The following is a 21,653-nucleotide window of genomic DNA, read 5'->3' as shown; positions in this document are numbered from 1 at the left end:
TGTGCCAAGTTTGGCCCAGTTCCATCACTGGTGGGCATCGCAGTGGCCTGTGGGAATCGTAGTGATTGAAAGTACTACATATCCCATCACCCATGGTCCATCATCCTGCAAATGGCACTAGGACATAAAGTGCTTCATGGGGTAGGCTGTCTGGAATTGTGGGAGTTGGAGTCCAAAACACCTGGAGGGCCCAAGTTGGCTCATGCCTGGTTTAAAGGTTTTCATACAATTCTAGAGTTAGAAGGGGCACCCAAAGGCCATCTAGTCGAACCCCCTTCTGCCATAGAGGAAGACACCATCCAAGCCCTCCCAACAGATGGGCATCCAGTCATAAAAACGATTGGGAGATAGAGTCCTAGATTTGAAAGGGGTCTCTGAAGGTCATCCAGTCCAGCCCCGTCTGCTGTAAAGGAAGACATCATCCAAGCCCTCCCAGCAGATGGCCATCCAGTCATAAATACGATTGGGAGATAGATAGAGTCCTAGATTTGAAAGGGGTCTCTGAAGGTCATCCAGTCCAGCCCCTTCTGCAACAAAGGAAGACACCATCCAAGCCCTCCTGACAAAAGGTCATTCCAACCATACATACGATGAAGACATTTATTTATTTATTTATTTATTTCTGATATTTCTCCCCTGCCTTTCTGCAATGGACCCAAAGCAGCTTGCAAGGTCATTAAGCCACGTGCTAACATCCACCATATAAATAAAACATAAAAGTAACGTCAAGGAATAGTATAAGACATAAAAGTAGAAGAAGCTGCCTTCTTTGGAGCAATATTGAGGAGGCAAGATGGCATCCTCTTTTGGGGCCTAGGAGGAGAAAGCCAGCCTGCAAGACTTTAAACATGTCAGCAGAGGGGCCAAAGGGGCCCAGTGGTGGGTGGGTAAGGTGTGTGTGTGTGTGGGGGGGGGGGGGAAATAAAGGTTTTCAAAAAGAGACGCAAAACCATCCTTAAAAGGAAAGATTAAAAATATAGTCATTTTTTTCTCTTCAGTCTGTTGTGGAAAGTAGATACAGTAATGTAAATCTAAAGTTTTTTATTATCAGTATGCACAGTTGGCCATGTTGGGTCTATTTGGTCCAGATCCGTTGTCATTGGTTTCAAGGGTCCTAGGGGTTGTGTGTGTCATGTTTGGTCCAGGTCCAGCCTTTCTGGTGGTCCCAGTGGTATTTTTGATTACAAAAGTGTAGGCTGAAGGCTGTTAATGTACCAAAGCTAGCGTCGTTCTGAGGAGAGAGAGTAGGCCGAAGCCTGTTGGTAGTAGTTTTTGCCTCAGGGGTCCCAGTGGCCACAGCAACTGCTACAATTGTAAGCCGAAGAGCCAGCGTTGTCCGTAGACATTTCCAAGGTCATGTGGCTAGTATGATTGCATGGAGTGCCGTTACCTTCCTGCCGGAGCGGTACCTACTTACATTTGCATGTTTTCAAACTGCTAGGTTGACAGAAGCTGGGGCTAACAGTGGGAGCTCACGCCACTCCCTGGATTCAAACCGTTGACCTTTTGGTCAGCAAGTTCAGCAGCTCAGTGGTTAACCCCACTGTGCCACCAGGGTCTCCATTTTACATGTAGGTTTATGTTATTTCAAAAGTTCCAAATTGTAACAAGTAGCCATAGTTTAATGTAAAAGTAATGGGATTTGCAAAAAGTAAGCATAATAGCAGAGTATTGTAGCATGATAACATGTCTATGATTCAGCAGCATGAGAATCCCCCTACAAAAGAAACAAAGAAGCATTCTCACTTGCCAGTATCTGCCTTAAAAGTCAAGTTTGGCAATCAAACAACAAAAAGGAAAGGGCAGGAACAAGAACCACTTAGACAAGAAAAAGCTTGGATCTTCACACCAAATATCCTGCAAATACATATGTGCACTACATTTTCTAATTTCCCCAAGCATTAGTGTTTAACATTTAATAATCCTAAATGTATGACTTATGGATATCTTGTATGAGAATTCTACACAGTCACAGATAGTATCTTTACTATATAAATTGCGCTAAACTTCATTTATTCTTCTGGAAAATTTAAACACTTCAAACTCTTTGGAACTGCTTCCTGTTAAGACCTCTGGATGCCCCCAGATCTAATCTTTAGGCATTTGTGTACAAGGTGACAGTTTTTTGTCAATAGGAACTTTAGCCCAGACAGCAGCCATTCTTTGTTGGATTAAGTGGAAATTAGACAGGCTTCTCAATGAAAACTCTCAGCATACATCAGCACCAGTTGTGAGATCTGAGGCTCCCAGTAGTCTCAGTCCCAACATTATCTGGAGGGCAATAAGATTCCAGCCCCAGTCTTTCAACAGGGTGCATATTTAGAGATGCAAGAACTGTAGTCATGGCTTATCAAAATTTGTTGGAATGCTTCTAAACTTCTCAATAGGCTATTTGATTAATAGATGTTGTAGTTCAACATGTTTGGAAGTAAGAAGATAATAAATCATATTAATCAACATTTCATACATTTGTGTGTCTGACTGTCCAATACACTTAGAAAACCTTGAGTGCCCTCCATGAGAAACTGGTCATTCACTTCACCTTTATTTGTCCCTCAATTGGGATTTTAACTAAATTAGGATTATTATACTGTGGCTAATGAAGGTTATGGGGTGCTGTAATGGCCAGTTTAAGTTAAGTAGATTTTGTGCTTTTGAATTGTCAAAACGTTGGCAGCTTTAGTTACTGTCTTCTGAAATATCTATTGTATGCAAACCATAGACATCAGTATCTTGAATCACATCCCTTCTGCTTTGATAGTATTGTAGATAATGGCTGTTTAAACAAAAGCAGCAATTTTTTGACAAGAATATATTACTATGTGACATTTGGTCAGATAAATATGTTTAAAAGGCATTAGGGAAGAAGAAAATAGATTCCTCCCACATCAATTTTATTTACTGCCTATGTAATTAATTAAATAAATTACTTATGTGTTATTTTAATACTTATATCATTTGTTTTAGTCAGATATTAATACTTATTTTTTGACTGATTGATTGCTTTTGGGGAGTTTATGCCTTTTATCCTAAAGATGAAAAACTGAAATCTTAGCTTTGCTTCATTTTCACAAAGTTTGATTTTATTTAGCTGGGTGAGTTATACGCAAGATGGGCAATTTGTCTGTGTAACACAATTTCTGTAACCTGATGATCCTCAGATACAGGATGAGAGTGCAAACCAGAACTAGGGCCAGGCCTAGTTGCTACTTAAAAAGACTCTGCATGGAATATCAGGTGCCACATTCTGTATTCAAAGGAAGGAAATGGCAAACTAGCTCTCAATGGGACGGCAAGCCTCCCTTATGGGATCAGTATATGTTGACAGACAGCTTGAAGACACACACAATACATTATACATGTTAAATAAACAAATGATGTAAATGGATCAACCAAGTCCTAACCCATAACAATTTATATTCTAGATATGACAGTGATGGATGGTGCCCACCTTTACCAGTCCAGACATACTTGCATCAGGGAATGGAGGATGAACTTGAAGAAGAAGATGACAGAGTACCTACCCCTCCTGTTCGAGGAGTGGCTTCTTCGCCAGCCATCTCCTTTGGGCAGCAGTCCACTGCAACACTAACACCCTCTCCAAGGGAGGAGATGCAGCCCATGCTTCAAGCCCACCTTGATGAACTGACCAGGGCCTATCAGTTTGATATAGCAAAGCAAGCATGGTAAATGTGACAGTTACCCAGATGGTATTAAAAAATTTTTTAAAAAAACACCAAGGAGACATGAGAATATAATATTTAGATTTGAAAGCATCTACCTTTGAAAGAAATATCTGTGTCTTCAATACCATTTGACAGGATAGATCTGTAACTGAGTAGCAGGGAGATTTTGCCAGACAGACATTATGTGCCTATGGCAGCATTATGAAGGTAAAGGTTTCATCCATCAAATTGCCAGCCAGTAAAATAAGAAAGAGTTCTTTGCCTTTAATAATAATACCTTTTTTCCTTACATATCGTTAGTACACAGGGATGTGTTTTACTAAACTAATTCCTAGACTATTAAGATGGTTTCAAAGGCAGTTGAAGTATATTAAGATCATTACAGTTTAGCATTTTACATGATCTCTTAAGGTTTAAATTTTACTATTTACCTCAATAAACTAGTCACTGTTACACAGTTCAGTTGCATTAATAGGAATGTCTGACTTCTGTCATGTTACCAAAAACAAAACAATACAGTTCCTCATTGTCTATTCAATTAGTCTTTTTCAATTATCTTGCCTGAATAATTTAAAGCCTGAAAATCTGCATTCTCCAAAAGAAATCTTCCTTGATAAAAAAGGATGGCTTTTCTGCAGTAAAACTCAGAGCAGATGGATGTTGATTGCTACTTTGAGGACAGAGTGGTGGCATGTCCAGAACATTTACAGCTTTAGCAAGTATAATTTTATTATTATTGGTCATCTGATTAAAATAGATTATGGAGGAATATATATTCTTGTGTGCCTTCAAGTTGTTTCTGATTTATGGCAACCTTAAGTGGGACCTATAACTGAATTTTCTAGGCCCGATTTGTTCAGAGGGGATTTCCCCTTTGCTAAAGGTGAGATTTGCCCAAAATTATGCAATTGGTTTCCAATGAATGACCAAGGATTTCAATCCTTATCTCAAGAGTCATAGTACTCACACCACTTCACCATGCTGGCTCTCTTAAGGTATACATAGCATACAGGAGATTATTTTAGTATTGTTTTTCCATACTCAGAGAAGAAAGAAATAACAAAATATCAAGATAAGCGAGCCTGCTCAGTGACTGGACAAAGGCTTCCTGTACAGAATCAAAAGTCACAGGTTGTCATTTTAAAAAATTCTAAAAGTCATAAAACCTCAGCAAGACAAGAAAAGACTGAGAATGTGAAGCAAAGTAAAACTACTTGCTGAAAGGCATGGTGCCGGTTTTTTTAAAAAAAAATGGGAATGTTTCCTGACAAAGAAAGGCCACAATGTACATTGAAAGAGTTATTACAGGTCAAAGAGGCTTGTATGAATTTCCTGCTGATGCCAAAGCCAGCTGTTTTCGTTGGACAATTTTCAGTACTTCAACCTCGGCTGCAAGCTGCAGCCAATCGACAGGGTGCTTAGGCCACCTCCACCATGGGATATAGCTTGTTTATGTTAGAAGCCAGAAGCCCAAGCATCAGCTAATTTGGGTCTGGGTTAAATGTATAATTGTGCCAGGCAGGACACAGGTGCATGCCCTGGCATGCTTTCAGCCTGTACCTTGCAGCTGTTATGCTTCCTGTGGTGGCATACAAACTGCAGCTGCAACTTTTGGTGTCAGTTAACATCATGAATCTCATTAGGTAACTTGTGCTTTTTCAATGCAGAATTATGCCTTCAATACACACCAAATGTGATCTGATATGGTATAGTGTTAGATAACCCTGGCTGAATGTGTTACTATTTATATATGACACTCTAGTTATTATAGTTCATATAATCTCAAACTTTCAGTAGCAGACATTCAAAAATGTATTTACCTTTGTCCTTTTATACTGATCATAGTTTAGAAATGACATATACAACAAATGGTAAAGTAGTGGGGGGCATCCTTTCCTTTTTAATACATCTTTAAAAGAAGGAAAAAAACATTCTGCAGTGGTAATTCCAGATATAAATTCTGATTATAACAATGTTCAGATATGCAAAAGTCTTCATCCTCTCAACTGTTTAGAAGACACATGAAACGGAAAATGATACTCCCCGGAGAGTTTGCAAAAAATGGGTTATTGGATTTCTGAAAGAATACATTGATGAAGAACTGTTTTAGAAATCTCCTTGTCATGCAAATGCAACATGGATTATACACTTTATTTCCACCTTAGACTGCAGTCCTGTAAAAAAGGAACACACTTTCAAAGCAACCATCTTTCTGCTACCACCTCATCACACTGGGGCAAGGTTGTTGTATGTTTTTCGGGCTGTATGGCCATGTTCCAGAAGTATTATCTCCTGACGTTTCACCCACATCTATGGCAGGCGTCCTCAAGTTTCTCCATACCTCACAACCTCTGAGGATGCCTGCCATAGATGTGGGCGAAACGTCAGAAGAGAATACTTCTGGAACATGGCCACACAGCCCAGAAAACATACAACAACCCTTTTATCCCAGCCATGAAAGCTTTCAACAACACATTACACTGGGGCAAATTACCACTTTGCAGCACTTTGGGAATAGAGCCAGCCGAGCACCCATTACATGACGCTTGGCAGGCCTGCCCCATTGATGCTCGAAGTGCTATCTGATGGGGAAGGAGGGTGTATGGGTGCCACGAGGCACTCTGTGCAGATAGCGTTTCATCAGCAACTGTGAAACGATACAGGGGGAGGGATGTGTTCGCTGGTGACTACAAAATGGTATAGGACTTCCAGTGAAACAGTACAGTGGGGAGGGATGTATGAAGAGGTCTCAAGTCATGCCTTGAAGATTTAAAACTAAAAATTGAAGTTTGCAGTTAGCACACAATGTGAAATCACTTACTCTTTCAAAATACTTTTCATATCGGATATTTTTAGGATCTCTCTCTCTCTCTCTCTCTCTCTCTCTCTCTCTCTCTCTGACCTTGGAAACTAGGGTAAGCCCTGGCTAGTGTTTAAATAAGAGACCACCAATGAATATTAGGTTTTGTAACCTATCTGTGGCAAAACTACATCTCAGTATTCATTGCCTAAGAAAACCCTGTGAAAACCCTGTGGGGTCATCATAAGTTGACAATCACATTCACACAGAGCAACCCATCCTTTTCTGTCCTTTCAGGTGGGAAAATGATAGTAACTTGGGGAACTGTCAAAAGCATATAAAGGTCCTATTGATTTCAAGTGAAGATTAAAACAAGATGCTTAAATTTCACTAGTTAAAAAAAGGAATGTTCTTTCCTTTTAAAATATGCTAATAATTACCCTGCTTAGCATTTACCTTTTTCCTGTTCTAGGCACAATCAAAGCAATAGCCAGCCACCTCAGACCCCAGTTCCACCATTAGGATATGTATCTGGAACTCTAATATCAGATTTGGAAACAGAGATTCCGGAAGATGAAGATGAGGATGATATGGAAGAAGAGGCTATAGAAATCACAAGGCCACTGAGAGGACTAGAACATACGCCAGGATCCAGCATGGACAATCTAGACAGTACTGTGACAGGTAAGCAACCAAACATATCTATAACCCCTTTAATGAAGGTGTAAATACATCATGAATAATGCAATGTTTAGGGGCATGTTATTCTGCTCTATTTCTGTTGAATTTAAAATGTGTTACTATTAAGCACAACAGTTAAAGAAGGATTTGAAAATGCTTTTTCTTTGCAGCAAATGATAAGAAAATTCATAAATTTTAAAAAGCTTTAAAGACATGAAAGAAAAGTCAATTATATCCCTTCTTTCATGCAAAGTTGAGTCTACTGGGAAAGCAAGCCCATCACATGTGGATTGCAGGGTAGGGATGGGGGGAAGAAGCTTGACTGAAAAATTGTATATTTTATATCTCAGGAGTAGCAGCAGACTTTATTCATGAAAAGTTTCTAGATCTTTGTTTTACTTTTTAGCTCTGTAAAAGTGAGGAGCAGGAGTGAGAACACGTTAGCCTCAGAGCATTTTGTTACAAAATGAAAGAACTGAAATGTAGCAACACATTTATTTTGTACCTACTTCATAATGCTGGATTTAATCATTGTTCTATTTCAGTCGACAAACAACTTGGTTAATCAGATGTCTTTTCCTTTACTAGTTTGTAGTCCTTCCATGCCTATAGAAGTTAGAAACAGGATAATCGAAGTCCTACCTGAAAAAATAAGCTTGCCTAGCTGCAATTGGTGTGTCGGTAAAAGATAGGCAAGCATTTAATTATGCAAGGAAATTTTACATGAATATTATGACCTAATTCTAAGCCTCAGCAGACACTCATTCCAACTAATATTGTGCCTTACATTATATACTGTCTCTAGGTTGACTGAGGTCTGTTGGAGACCAAATATGCGTGGTCTATCTAGCTCATTAAAATACTGTATATCTCCCCAGTCGTTGATCTTTATGAGACAGTACTAATTTCTGCATATATTTTCAGGCTATTTCTGCCCAGTGAAGAATACCAGTGCAGCTTCACTTCATTTTCTTGCGTTCCTACCCTCTGTGTGTCTTACAAGTTGTTTTGAGCTGTTATCTAAACACTGCAGCTATGAAAACACATTGTAGCTTCCACTGTCAGAGATGACAATATGGCAGTAAAGAAGCATCAGTACCACAGATTTCCCTGATCTCAATCATTGAATTAAAAGAAGCAGTGCTTTATCCTACTTTCCAGTTTACCTTCCTCTGTGCCCTGGGGCCAGACTTTTTGCCAAGCTAATTAAGATTTAAGAACTATAGCTTGACTGCTGTGATTTGGAAGCCTGATCCAGCTGAAGGCTTGAGGTTACAAGTTTGAATCTCTGAATTTGCAAGATTGGCTTATTATTGCACAAATATTTTAAGCCACTTTGCCCATTTGGCTAGAATTGTAAGCATAAATCTCCTTCAGGCTATAATTCTGCATATTTTTGCATTTCTCTTTAGTCAAACAATCCACTATCAATTCAAGTGAAAGTCTTACCATGGTACTACAGTTTGAATGCTATAATTTTAATTAACCTACTTACTGTCCTTTTATATTTATTCATGTTAATGCAGAACATAGGTAACTTTTTTTAAAAAAAGAATAGTTTACATATTTACATTTATTTGATGTTTTACCATCCTTGTGGGAGGCTTCTCTCGTGTCCCCGCATGGAGCTGGAACTGATAGAGGGAGCTCATCCGCGCTCTCCCCGGGTGGGATTCGAACCTGGCAGCCTTCAGGTCAGCAACCCAACCTTCAAGTCACAAGGCTTTTATCCCCTAGGCCACCGGAGGCTCCTAATGTAATAATGTATCCTAACGTAATGTATTCAATGTAATAGTGTCCTGGTAGAAAAGAAAAACCAAAACCTTACTTGCACAAGCTATACTTGGTTTTACATGTGTTAACATACATGAATTAATTTAGTCCATTTTACATATCCTCTAGCAAATTTTCTAAAGTTCTTAATTGTGTTTTAATGTTGGGGGTTATTATGACCCCTAATGTTTTAATTCCACCATGAGGATTTGTTTAGTCTTACCTTTTCTCCAGTTTAGGTTCTTAAATACTCCTATTTTACAAAACAATCAACATGTAGTTGTTTGAATGCTGGATGTACTGGAAACAAGGTTTCAAATCCCTACTTGGGCCTATGAATCCCCTGGGTAACCTTGAGCAACTCAGATTTTCTCACAAAAGCAACAGCCCTCTGAACAAATCCTGCCAAGAATCTCCAGTGATAGGTTTACCTCAGGGGTGCTGTAAATTGGAACAACTTAAAGGCACACAACAACAAGTGTTTACTCCTCTATGCCACTTAGCACACTTTCCACCAGGAAGATAACAGACACATTGGGAGCAGATGGTGGCAGATAAAAATTTGGGGCTGCAAGATGAATGGTAACGGGTACCTTTATCCTGTTTTATTCTGATCCACAGTCTTTTAAGGATTGTAAGAAGTAAGAAGTGCCCCATCCCATAGCTACTCTTGCAATGTGTAAATAGTAGTTGCCAAAGTGTCACAATAAAGATATAAAATTAAATGTTGCATTCGCCACAACTCTTACCTAAAAAGTAATAATACTAGGTTGAGAAGCACATTGAGGCCACAATGAGTGGCCAAAACCCTGTTTTTATGGTTCAACAAGAGAAGAGCCATTGCATCAACTGGATGTAAAACCATTCAAAATTGATGTAATGCAGCCACATTAAGAGGAATGAATCAAAAGGATTCCAGCCAATACCTTCTAGGCCAGTGTTTCTCAATCTGGGGTCCCCAGATGTTTTTGCCTTCAGCTCCCAGAAATCCTAACATCTGGTAAACTGTCTGGGATTTCTGGGAGTTGTAGGCCAAAAACATCTGGGGGGCCCACATTGAGAAACACTGTTCTAGGCCAAGGGACAAATCATACGTCCCTCCAGAAGTTATGCTAGTCAGCATAGACAATGGTGAAGGATGCTGGGAGCTGCAGTCTAATGTATTGGAGGTTGTCTAATGATTTCTACCGACTTTTAGAGGAGTGAATGATCCTAATGCCTAACTATCATCTTAAGCTAAATAACAGTGTTTCACAAACACAGTTTACTGTAAGACTGCAGCAGACATCTATTGACATAAGTAATAGCATTAACAGAATCTAAGGTGGGTATACCTCTATGCCTCATCCCCCTCCATATCTCTACATATTTCAAAATCTAAGGACTAAGAAATTCCTCTCAACCAAACAAAAAAGTCCAACTGAGGATTCAGATATAAGTGAAGAAGGGAAAAATATTTCAACCTCAGTGCAAGTGGAAGGACACCTTTACATCTGGCCAATATCTCCCTTTAATCTTAGTGTAGATAATGAACATATGCAAACCTGTCTAAAAGTAAGCCTCATTTAAATCAATCAAAGTAGGCATGCATAGAACTGTAGTGAATTTCACAATGTCTATCAAGATTTTTATTCTCTGGCAAATACATTCTGTAGAATTGCAAGTCGAATTTTTAAAATCTATAAGGAGAACCATGATATTTGGACATAATTCAGACATTGCAGTGTTACCCTGAATATCACATTTGTAAAGTTGAGTGTGTGATATTACTGTGAACAAACTGTGACTTTTTGTTCATGGTGGTTCACTGAAGGGTAGTTTTGCCTATTCTGATCTTCAGTTTTGAGTGTTAAGAGATCTGACTATCATTTTTTTTAAAGGCAAGGATTATTGCAATGCGCTCTATGTGGGGCTGCCCTTGAAGATGGCCCAGAAACTGCAATTGGTCCAGCGTTCGGCAGCCAGGCTACTAACTGGAGTGAATTGCAGGGCACGCTCAGCCCCCCCCCCCCCCCCGTTCAAGGAGCTCAATTGGCTGCCGTTTATTTTCCGAGCCCAATTCAAGGTGCAGGTGATCACCTACAAAGCCCCAAACGGTTTGGGACCCACCTACCTTCATGACCGCATTTCCCCTATGAACCTGCACAGTCTCTTCGCTCATCAGGGGAGGCCCTCCTCTCGCTCCCACCACTCTTGCAGTTGCGGTTGCTGGGGACGAGGGAGAGGGCCTTCTCCATCGTGGCCCCCCGGCTCTGAAACTCTCTCCCCAGGGAGATTAGGCAGGCCTCTACCCTCCTTATCTTTCGGAAGAGTCTAAAAACTTGGCTCTTCCAACAGGCCTTTGACGATTGATTTCCAAAGTTTGGGATCGCCCAGTTGTCTATTTTATTTTATAGCATTTTTCACTCTGTTAGCTGGATATATTCTTCCTATGCACTCCTTCCCAAGCATTGCAGCGGGACTACTGCAACGGCTGCCTACCTCCCCCCTAATTATAGGTCGCACTACTCGCACTTTTGGCCCAGTTCATTTTAGGTTTTTTTAGGATTTTATTAATGTATGATTCTTGTATATGCGATCTTATTTTGTTTTTATTGATCTGTTTTTATATTGTGAGTTTTATATTGTCTGTTTCGTCTGGGCATGGCCCCATGTAAGCTGCCCTGAGTCCCTTCGGGGAGATGGGGCGGGGTATAAAAATAAAGTTGTTATTATTATTATTATTATTATTATTATTATTATTATTATTATTATTATTATAAGGTAAAACTCAGTCAGCGCATACACATTTCCCATGTATAGATGTATTTTTCTTATTTGCTTTAGTTTTATTTCCAAATCTTTGACACAGCTTGCATGTTTTTATCCCGATTCCTCATCCCAGAGAGTAAAACTATTCCCTGTTCAGACCTTTTTCAAGGCTGTTTGGATATCAGATGTGTTACATTCAGAGCTACTTCCTACATTTGTGTATATGTTACCATCCAATCTCCAAAGGTTCAGGACTGTTTAATTGATCAGGTTTAATGGCATTTACAGAACTTAAAGCTATTAATTTTAAAGATTCTCATTTTCTCATGTGTAAGGAAATTGGAAATAGGGAATCCAGTGCTCAAAATAAAATAAAAAATCCCCTTTGTGCCATATTTGGAAACACATTGAAATCATAATGTAATACACATCCTGTGAGAGACATACTACTGTGAAATAATTTTTGGAAGAATAATATTAAGTCCCTGCTTTCATTACTATAGTTATATATCATAGTTTCATATATGGGAGCTAGCAGTGTAAGAAATTGTGCTAAAGAATACAAAATCAAATATTAGTTATTGTTAAGATAAAGTAAATGTCATAAATTTGTAACAATACCATGAGGCGTGCTGCCTGATGTGGGTAAGAGATTGGTCATCATTACAAAAGACAAGGATCCTAACAATAGAGGGAGCAAATTTAAGAAAAGGGAGGCATGCCTATATTTGGTATGAGAAGAGGAACATAGAAAAGAACTTTGGGAATCACTTTATTCGATCAGCCTTAATAAAAGTGTGGGGAAAATACAAAAGTAAATTCTATACAAAAAACCCATTATGGATTTCCTCCATGGAGGCAAATCACAGGAGAGAAATATGGGGCGAAACATGACCAAGGTACAAGGATATACTTACAAAAGAGAAGGGTACATTTATCCTTAATAACATGAAGAAATTAGCAAAACATTCAAAAACTTTGGCTGGCTGCAATATATGCAGTTAAAAGAACCATTCAAGATTGACAGTAAGTTAAGCTTTGAGGAGAAAGAATCTCACTGGGATAAAATAATGATGCTGGAAAACAAAATTATAACAAAAATTTACAAGAAATTATTAGAATGGGCTACTGAAACTGAATTAGTAAAAGAATGTATGATCAACTGGGCTAAAAATATAGGTAAACCAATAAAATTAGAGGAATGGGAGAAGGCCTGGAATTACAGACTAAAATTAACATACGCAACAGATTTGAAGGAGAATTGGACCAAAATGTTTTACAGGTGGTATCTAACACCCCAAAAATTGTCAAAGCTTTACAAAAATACATCTAATAGATGCTGGAAATGTGGGATGCATGAAGGAACTTTCTTCCACAGCTGGTGGACCTGTGGGAAAGCCAAAATATTTTGGAAAGGTATCCACTCAAGAATACAAAAGATTTTACAAATTAAAATTGATTTAAACCCTAAATACTTCCTACTGGGTATGCTAGATATAGAGAATGATAAGAATAAGGAGGTGCTATTTAACTACTTAGTAACAGCGGTCAGGATGATCTACGCAAAACAGTGGAGAGAAGTAGGTATTCAGGAACCAAATACCTGGATCAATAAAATATTAGAGATTAAAAACATAGATAATCTTTCTTACCTTCTCGCAAATAACTCAAACAAATTAAGGAAACAGACCAATTGGGAGCCAATACTAAACTATTTTAAAAAAGAAAAATTTAAAATAGTAACCTGAGATTAGTAGGGAAGGAGGTAAAGCTGAAGAACGGTTGTGGAGTTTTTAAAAAAAAACCAAAAAACAGCGTGAACCGAGACAATAAGGACAAAAGAACTTAGACTGCAAAAAGGACTTTATTAAAAACACCATACAAAGAGTTAGAAGTCATATTATATTATTTTTTATTTTTTAATTTTTTCTCCTCATTTTTAATATTCAATGGGTGCATAGGGATGTATTGTATAACTGTACGTATATATATATTTTTTATATTTTTTTTCCTACTGTGTATTAGGGATTTTCTTCTTATTCTTTCTGGTCCCCCCTCCCCTTCCCCCCTCACATCTATGTATTTCTGTGTGAATGTTCATCACTATTTTGTGTAAAACACGCATATATATATATATATATATATATACACACACACACACACACACACACACACACATGTAATAATCTCCCAATTAAACCTAAAGATTAAAATATGACACAGACAAAATGTCTGTACTTTCAATAAGCCGCTTTGAGTCCCCTTCGGGGAGATAAAGCAGAGTATAAATATAATAATAATAATAATAATAATAATAATAATAATAATAATAATAATAATAATAATTGTTTCCCCTGCCATAGCTCCATAAATAAACAAAATGCATGCAGTATATATAAATCTGACATTTTTAATCAATGCAGACATAATCAAAACATTTGTTGGCAATAATAAAAAATGAATTTGTACCTCTTAGCCAAATTTATTTCCATTTGAAATTTCAATCATTTCTGGTAGCTGTGCCTCCCATTCCTCTGTACTGCTAAAAAGCACAAACTTTTCTTAAATTTATTCAAGCTGTTAGCATGCACACTGAACATTAAGTAGTTGTTCAAATGTTGCTAAGCAGTAAAAAACTATGATAAAGTGGCATCTTGCTGTGCTTCCATTACATCTTCAGCACTAAAATTAATTTATGATCAGTCATCAATTCATTTACATGTCGTTTTATGCTAAATCCTTCCTTGCTGATGAATTGTATCCCTACATCCATTAAGCTAGAGTAAAATCTGTGCTTTATAATGTGACCCCGCTAATTGTTGCATTACCATTTTTATGGCATGCAAAATCTAGCAGGTCCTCCTCTTAGGGCATATATGTAAGTCATGAGCATCTTCCCCCCACTAAATGAAGTAACACCAAAAACATCCTAAGCAGATCCTTAAATGCTGTAAAACAATAATGAGAAGAACGGTTTTTCTTCCCTTGTATTGTATACACACCTGATGTGTGTGCTCACTACTATTTCATATCTTTCTAATGGAATGATATTGGGTATATGGAGATGACGTTTATTTATACCCCACTTTTTCCTCTTGATAGAGAGCCAAAGCTGCTCACAACATTTTAAAAAAGGCAAGTATAAATAGGCATTCTAAGACTTCTGTGTAACAACAGTAGTGGCTGTTAGGCAATGAATGCATTCTTTTAGAACTGATTCTAAAGGATTTCCCATTATGGCCCTACCTTTATGTGGTGGTGGGATAAAGGCTATCCAATGCTTCTGGTAAGGTCTCCCATGTCAGAGAGGCCTTTTGCTAAAGTGTCAGACTGAAAGTGCCAAACAACTGCTGGCCTTCAACACTAGTGGCATGTGGCACTGGTGAAGGATCTCAGAGACTCCAGCAATGGCACCTTAGCTAATATCTGTTAGGACTGCACAGAAGAAGGCACAGAAAACTCATTTTGAAGGCATTTTACAATGAAACCTATGATATAATGAGAGTGGTGGAAGACAACATTCCCAGACCGAAGGCACTCCATGAACTACTGTCATAGAGCAGAGGACAACTATAAATAGCGTTGTGGCTAATGGTGCAGTTGGACCAGGCATGGGCAAACTCTGTCCCGCCAGGTGTTTTGGACTTCAGCTCCCACAATTCCTAACAGCCTGTTAGGAATTGTAGAAGTTGAAGTCCAAAATACCTGGAGGGCCGAAGTTTTCCCATGTCTGAGCTAGATCCAAACTGAAAAGATGTTCAGCTGCTGATGTGCTCAGAGCTGAATGTAAAATGCACAACTCATATAGGAACACTGAATGTGAAAAACCTGGACTGGGGATTTTTTTTTACTAGACATAGTAAAGAAAATGTTATGTATAAGGATCACAATGCATGAATTGTGAGCTAAAGTGAACAGGAATGAGACATTTTGAATCAAATAATTCTGCAGTGTCTAATTCATGAATTGCAAATTTAAGAAGAAACAGGGTAGATTTTTAAAAAAATGCAGTTGGAATAGATTTTCCAAAATTTGGTTCAGTCATTAACCAAAATAAAAATTGTAGCCAAGAAATCAGAAGGAGATTAGGACCTGGAAGGGCAACTATGAAGAGACTAGGCAGTGTCCTTAAATGTCAAGATTTCTCATTTGATACTAAAATTAGGATTGTCCATACCATCATTCTTCCAATTTCTATGTGCAAGTTGGCAGTGAAGAAACCTGGTATGAAAAAAATCAATTCATTTGAAATGTGCTTCTGGAAAAGGTCTCTCATTTAATAGAGTCAACATAAGTTAACAAAACCAACTAAAGGACCTAACCTATTTTATCTAGCTTGTGTTTAGTTTTAATCATATTCTATATTTTTACAATTAATTTTACCACCTGAGGCATACTTAAAGGAATATGATTGTCTAATATAAAGCAGATGACATAAACAGAAAGAGGTGACTGATTTCCATTAATACAGAAATGATCCAGAAGTGCTGACAGAAATTTTCCCCACCGCTTAAAACAAGGCTTTTTTTTTTTCCTGAGGGCAAGAAGCATTTCAAACCATATTATATATTTACTCTTCCATTTCTCTTCATCACTTTCATAGTACATTGAGATCTAATTTGTTCAAATTGCAATTATGACATGTCATTCCCTCTTAAATCACAAAATACAGGGGTGAAAAAGAAAGTTATGTATATTTAATTGTGACTATTAAAACAAGCTAAGGAAAATTTACTGTTTTTCATTTTTGATGAAAATTAGCATTAATTTTTAATGAATTACTGTATTTTTTAAAATCCTGCTTCAATATATTAGGGAACTAAAGAGAGTATTGTTATGATTGGGCTACATCAAACCTATGTTTATCAAAGTGCAGAATATATGCCATGGATATCTCAAGTAGATTTCTTTTTTTTATGCTCTACCTTGCACTATCATTTGTCATTTAAGACAAAAGTTGTATCATATGAAGTATATACATGTACAAGTATATACAAGCCTATACTATTCTAATTTTGCTTTTGAAACAGAACTGGTGCACAGGAGGGGTAGTGTTTTAAATAATAATATAGATATATTACAGGCAGAATGCTAAATGTATTATTATCCTTTGGAAAAATTAAAGCAACAGTTGCCAAATAAGATTTGAAGCACATTTGATATATATCCTTGCCTCCAGATTCTCAAGAGGAGAAGAGAAGTCATAGAATCATAGAATTATAGAGCTGGAAGAGACCAAAAGGACCAACCCGTCTATCCCCATGCCATGCAGGAATAGGCAATTAAAGCACTAGTAAAGACTAGAAAAATGTCTCCAAGTTTAATACCCCCACTCCAAAGTTGTCACTAGATGATTCCTCAGCTGAAATTTGGGTATTCTTCCTCAAAAAAAGCATTGGATGAAATTCAAAAGTAAAAAGATAAAAGGGAGATTTGGAATATGGCGATTTCTCTAGCAAAACAACTTATTACTGATCATAATATTACTGGTAAATGACCCGGCTTTGTTATTTTGTTTGTTCCTCCCCAAGCCCCAAAATATCTTCAGCTAGGTTTAATAACTTTTTTTCTATAGTACTAGCTGTGCCCGGCCACGCGTTGCTGTGGCGAAGTCTGGTGGTACGGGAAATAAAGTATTGAGGAATTGGTGGTAGTTAAGGTCAAGGGTAAAGGTGTGGAGTCCAGATAATCCAGTTAAAGCAGATAATATAAAATTATATGGGTTATATAGCTGTGTGGAAGGGCCTTGAGTCTACACTGCCATCTAATCCAGTTAAAATCTGATAATCTGTATTTTATAGGCAGTGTGGAAGAGTCCTAACTCTGCCTGTCCCCTGGGTGAGTGGGTTGCTAGGCGACCAAGTTGGAGGAGCTTAGCCCTCTAAACTGGCAGCAATTGGATAAAAAAAAATATTGCTCTCCCTCTAATTAGGACTTTATTTTTCTTTTCTTTTTGTTGTATCAACCTTGAGGCGTGGATGATGGGTTGTGTTGTCAAATTTTGAGGTTGGGGGGCCTGTACTTTTGTTGTTTTGTGAATTGCCGTGATGCCATCACTCTTTTATATATATAGATGTTAGCGAATAGGCATTCTACAGTGCTCTGAATATTGGACTGGGACTCTGGGAAATATGGGTTTGAATCCCCATTCATACTTGAAACCCACTGGATGACCTTACACAAGTCCATTAAATAAATCTTGAGATAGGCTTGTTCTAGGTCAGAGTCAGTTTGAAGGCATACAATAGCAGCCTTTTTGGGAAGAAAATAATGGTAGCAGAAACTCCTATTGTTTAAAATAGATCTGATTTTCCAGATTGAAACTTGATTCATACACAAAGATCTTCTTAGGTTATCGTTGCTTAATATTTTCCCTGACCACCTCATTGTTTTGAATCTTTTAACTGGACTTGGCTTTTTTCTGTTTTCTTCATCCTGTTTATGTAACCTCAGATTTTAAAATACCATTTTCCCTTTTCCCATCTCCCATCTTTAGGGAATGTTTCCAACTATGAAATAGCATACAGGGAGGAGTAATGCTGTCTTACTCACAAATGAGATCCTAAATCAATTTGAGACACACACCACAGAGAAAGAGAGCTGCTTTCAAAGAAAGAAAAGGATACCAGGAGACTCAGTAACCCATTTTAACAGATCTCCCCAGATAAGGATAATTTTGCCCTTTTGTTTGAGCACATCTCTAGACATAATTTTTTAAGCTTTTCCATTCCTTATCTTCCTCAGTTTTTCCTATTATATTCCTTCTGTCTTTATCTATGAAAAAATAGATAAAATATTTTTGTAGTGATGGCAGTTTCTAGAGTTTGATGGATTATAGTGTTTTTTCACAGTTCAACCATGTTGCAAAATTTCAAGATTTTACACACATATTAATATCAAACTAAGCACTGAATCATTATGGTCCAATTGTTGCGACTGCGTTGAATGGTTTGGACTGGATGCTCCTTGTGGTTTTTTTTTCCAATTCTATGGTTCTATAATTTCATTATTCTAATATTTTTCTGTAAATTGGTGGACTACAGTACAGATGTGGGCCACTAATAATAATGTAGATCAGTAATTCTATTGGAACTGTCGTCCCTCAAAATAAAAATGTAATTTTCGTATTTTCAAAAAGTAGTGCCTTCTGACATTTTATCAGAGGCCAGTCACAAAAATAAACTGCTTCTCGGGAAAGAAATCTGTCTCTTTATAACTATAGCTCTATGTACCGATGTCATAAGTGTGTTGGATTAATCCAAACAGGGGAAAGTGTGCCTGTCTTGTCGTCTCCATGACAGAGCAACCCTGAAGAACCTAGAGAATTCATACAGAGGTATCCTCTCTAGGCATTTGCTAGGTCCTAGAGACAGAACCATATCATAGAATCACCTTGATGACCTGAGAAAGGACATATTTTTCATATAATGGTAGGTCATAGTATAGATCTAGTTCTTTCTTCTGCATGCTGGGCTTTTCTATTTGTGATCATGAATTCGTATTTACCAGGCGAAATTCTTTTCATTCTGAAGTGTGCCACTCACAATCTTTCAACAGTTTTTGGTAATCAAGTGATATAGAATCATAGAACAATAGAGTTGGAAGAGACCACATGGGCCATCTAGACCTCCCATGCAGGAAAGGCATAATCAAAGTACTCCCGATAGATGGCCATCCAGTCTCTGTTTAAAAGCCTCCAAGGAAGGAGCTTCCACTACTGTTTGTTTTAACTGTCCCAAGAGTTTGTATCCATAAACCATTCCTTTTTATTTTTATCAATACTATTTTTTATTTACACAGTTACTATTTAGTAATCCCAATCAGATTTTCCCATTGCTTTCTGTGTAAAAACCCCCCAAATATACTTAAAAAAAACTAGCTATTTCAAAACAGATTTTTTTTCCATCTTGCCTTTGCTGTTATCATGGCTTACATGCATCTGTTTTGTGTCTGGCAGAGTTCATTTGGAAAGTAACAATTTTATTTGTGCCTTTGGCCAACAAAGCAAATTGTCACTCTGTGTTGCATTTAAACCAATTTCTGCCTGTCAAATTGCTGTAGACTGTTCGTTTCTGTTTTAGTATCTGAGAGGCACAAATTCATTACAATCCACCACTGTACTGATGTTAACAGATTTGGCAATTCCAGTGCTACAAACGATATTCATTGTTTTCAAAAGCTAAACAACAACAAAGCTAATACTTCCTGCTTTGTACATGGTGGATTTCTGTTTAATGTTCACTTTGGATTATTATGGGGTTTTTTTTTTGTTTTAGTATGAAATCTATTTTCTGCCAAAAATAACATTGATAAATATTGTGGTCAATACAAGTGTAAGGCTGAATGTGACTGCTTTAAATGTCAGATATATGACCTTATCACAAGGCCAGGTGAAGTGTTCTGCATCTGGCTTCGCAGAAGAAAAAGAGGGCAGTGAGAAGAACCCATCGCACTGCCGCAGCTCCTTCATGACAATACTTTCCTCAGTGTTGCCCTTCTGGGAAGGATTCGTGCTGGCTCCATTGGAGCCAGCACAACATGGGAAAACTCCTGTGTTGTGAGTGAAGCAGCCAAGGATGCTTCCCCCCTGGCGGGGCCTCCACTGGAAGCCACATAATGTTATGTGATGGCCAATGTAGGCCTCCATCCCCAAAACAGGCTAAAAGTGTCCTAGGATGCTGCTTTTGGTGAGTATTATGAGGTCGCTAGTCTCCTAACCAGATGAAGAGCTATTTAGAGCTTCTTTAACTTTACTTACTGGGTCAGATGCAAACGCTGGTATATTTCATATTTTCCATGGTAGCCTCCTCAAACCACAAAAATGCTACATGGATTATAAGAGGGTCCCTTTGAATCAAATGAATGTGATTGGGAAATTAATTCCCTCATAATTTGATTATAGGATCTAGCATGAACAAAACCCACCCATCCACAGAAGGCAATCAGTCTAATCCACTGTATATTAAAGGGAATTTCATCAAATGCTGGTTTTCTAAACTTCATATTATTGGTGACAACCTAACATATTCCCTCTTCCATACCCTCTTTCATTAAATATTCAAGTCCAAATCTGATGAACATAAGCATGTGAAATTTTTTTGGATTGCCACTTTTCTTGTATTGAGTTGTAGGCTGCTTTATTTAAAAAATAAAATATAACTTTTCACCCTTGATATTAAATATAAAGCTGGCATATATTTTAGTTCTATATATATATATATATATATATATATATATATATATATATTCATTCATATACGCAGCTGAGTTTTTTCATGGTATGCATTTATATAAGCAATATTTATTCCTGGTGATTCACTAATAAAATGGCATGATAATTATTTGAAAGCCTGGGTGGTCAATATTAAAGTAAATTTTCCATTGAATTCTTCCCAAAGTTATTTCGTAATAACCTTAAATGTGCAATGAGAAAGTCTAGTTTCAATTAACTGTACTTATAGATACCTAAAATTTAGAAGACTGTGATATAATCTTTATATGTTTCTTTAATTTGTAAATTCTTGATAAAATCCTGACTTAAATGCTTCCATAGTTATAGGAGTGATGTCAGTCAAATTTAAATTGGATATCCAAACCAAAAAAATAAAAATAAGCATCTTTGGGGATGACTTCTGAAGATGTAAAGGAAAAACCATTTTGATAACCCCATGCAATTTACATAAGCAGCTAAGCTACTTCATATGTACAACTCGCTAGCCCCATACATTTGTTTTTAGGTTCACTTGTAAATGTATAGGGTTCTTCATCTGATGAGGACCGTAACTTTTCTAGACATAGATCTAGTGTAGGTCAGATGACTCCATCTTTACCAGTGGCAGTTTTGCACAAGCTCTGGTTGCAGCAGCAGATAAAGCTGGTGTTAGGCTGGATAGGACCAGTCTATCAAAAACAGGTTCAGATGCAAAGCAAATCCTTTCTGCATAATATCAGGATCTATCCCT

At 37.6% G+C, this 21,653-nt stretch overlaps 1 protein-coding gene across 14 annotated transcripts in view; it reads left to right on the top strand.

The window, feature by feature from the left end:
• Positions 1-21,653, top strand: part of robo2 (roundabout guidance receptor 2) — a 1,412,536-nt gene that overhangs the window by 1,363,567 nt on the left and 27,316 nt on the right. For all 14 annotated transcript variants that reach the window (XM_062977135.1, XM_062977143.1, XM_062977146.1 and 11 more), the window contains 2 exons: positions 3,426-3,686; positions 6,959-7,170. In XM_062977135.1, coding sequence (XP_062833205.1) covers positions 3,426-3,686; positions 6,959-7,170 — 473 coding nt within the window. The remainder of the gene's footprint in view (positions 1-3,425; positions 3,687-6,958; positions 7,171-21,653) is intronic.

This window comes from Anolis carolinensis, chromosome 3, assembly GCF_035594765.1.
Source record: "Anolis carolinensis isolate JA03-04 chromosome 3, rAnoCar3.1.pri, whole genome shotgun sequence".
Lineage (NCBI taxonomy): Eukaryota > Metazoa > Chordata > Lepidosauria > Squamata > Dactyloidae > Anolis > Anolis carolinensis.
The sequence above is the reverse complement of the archived record's forward strand: the minus strand, read 5'-3'. Positions and strand labels throughout refer to the sequence as shown.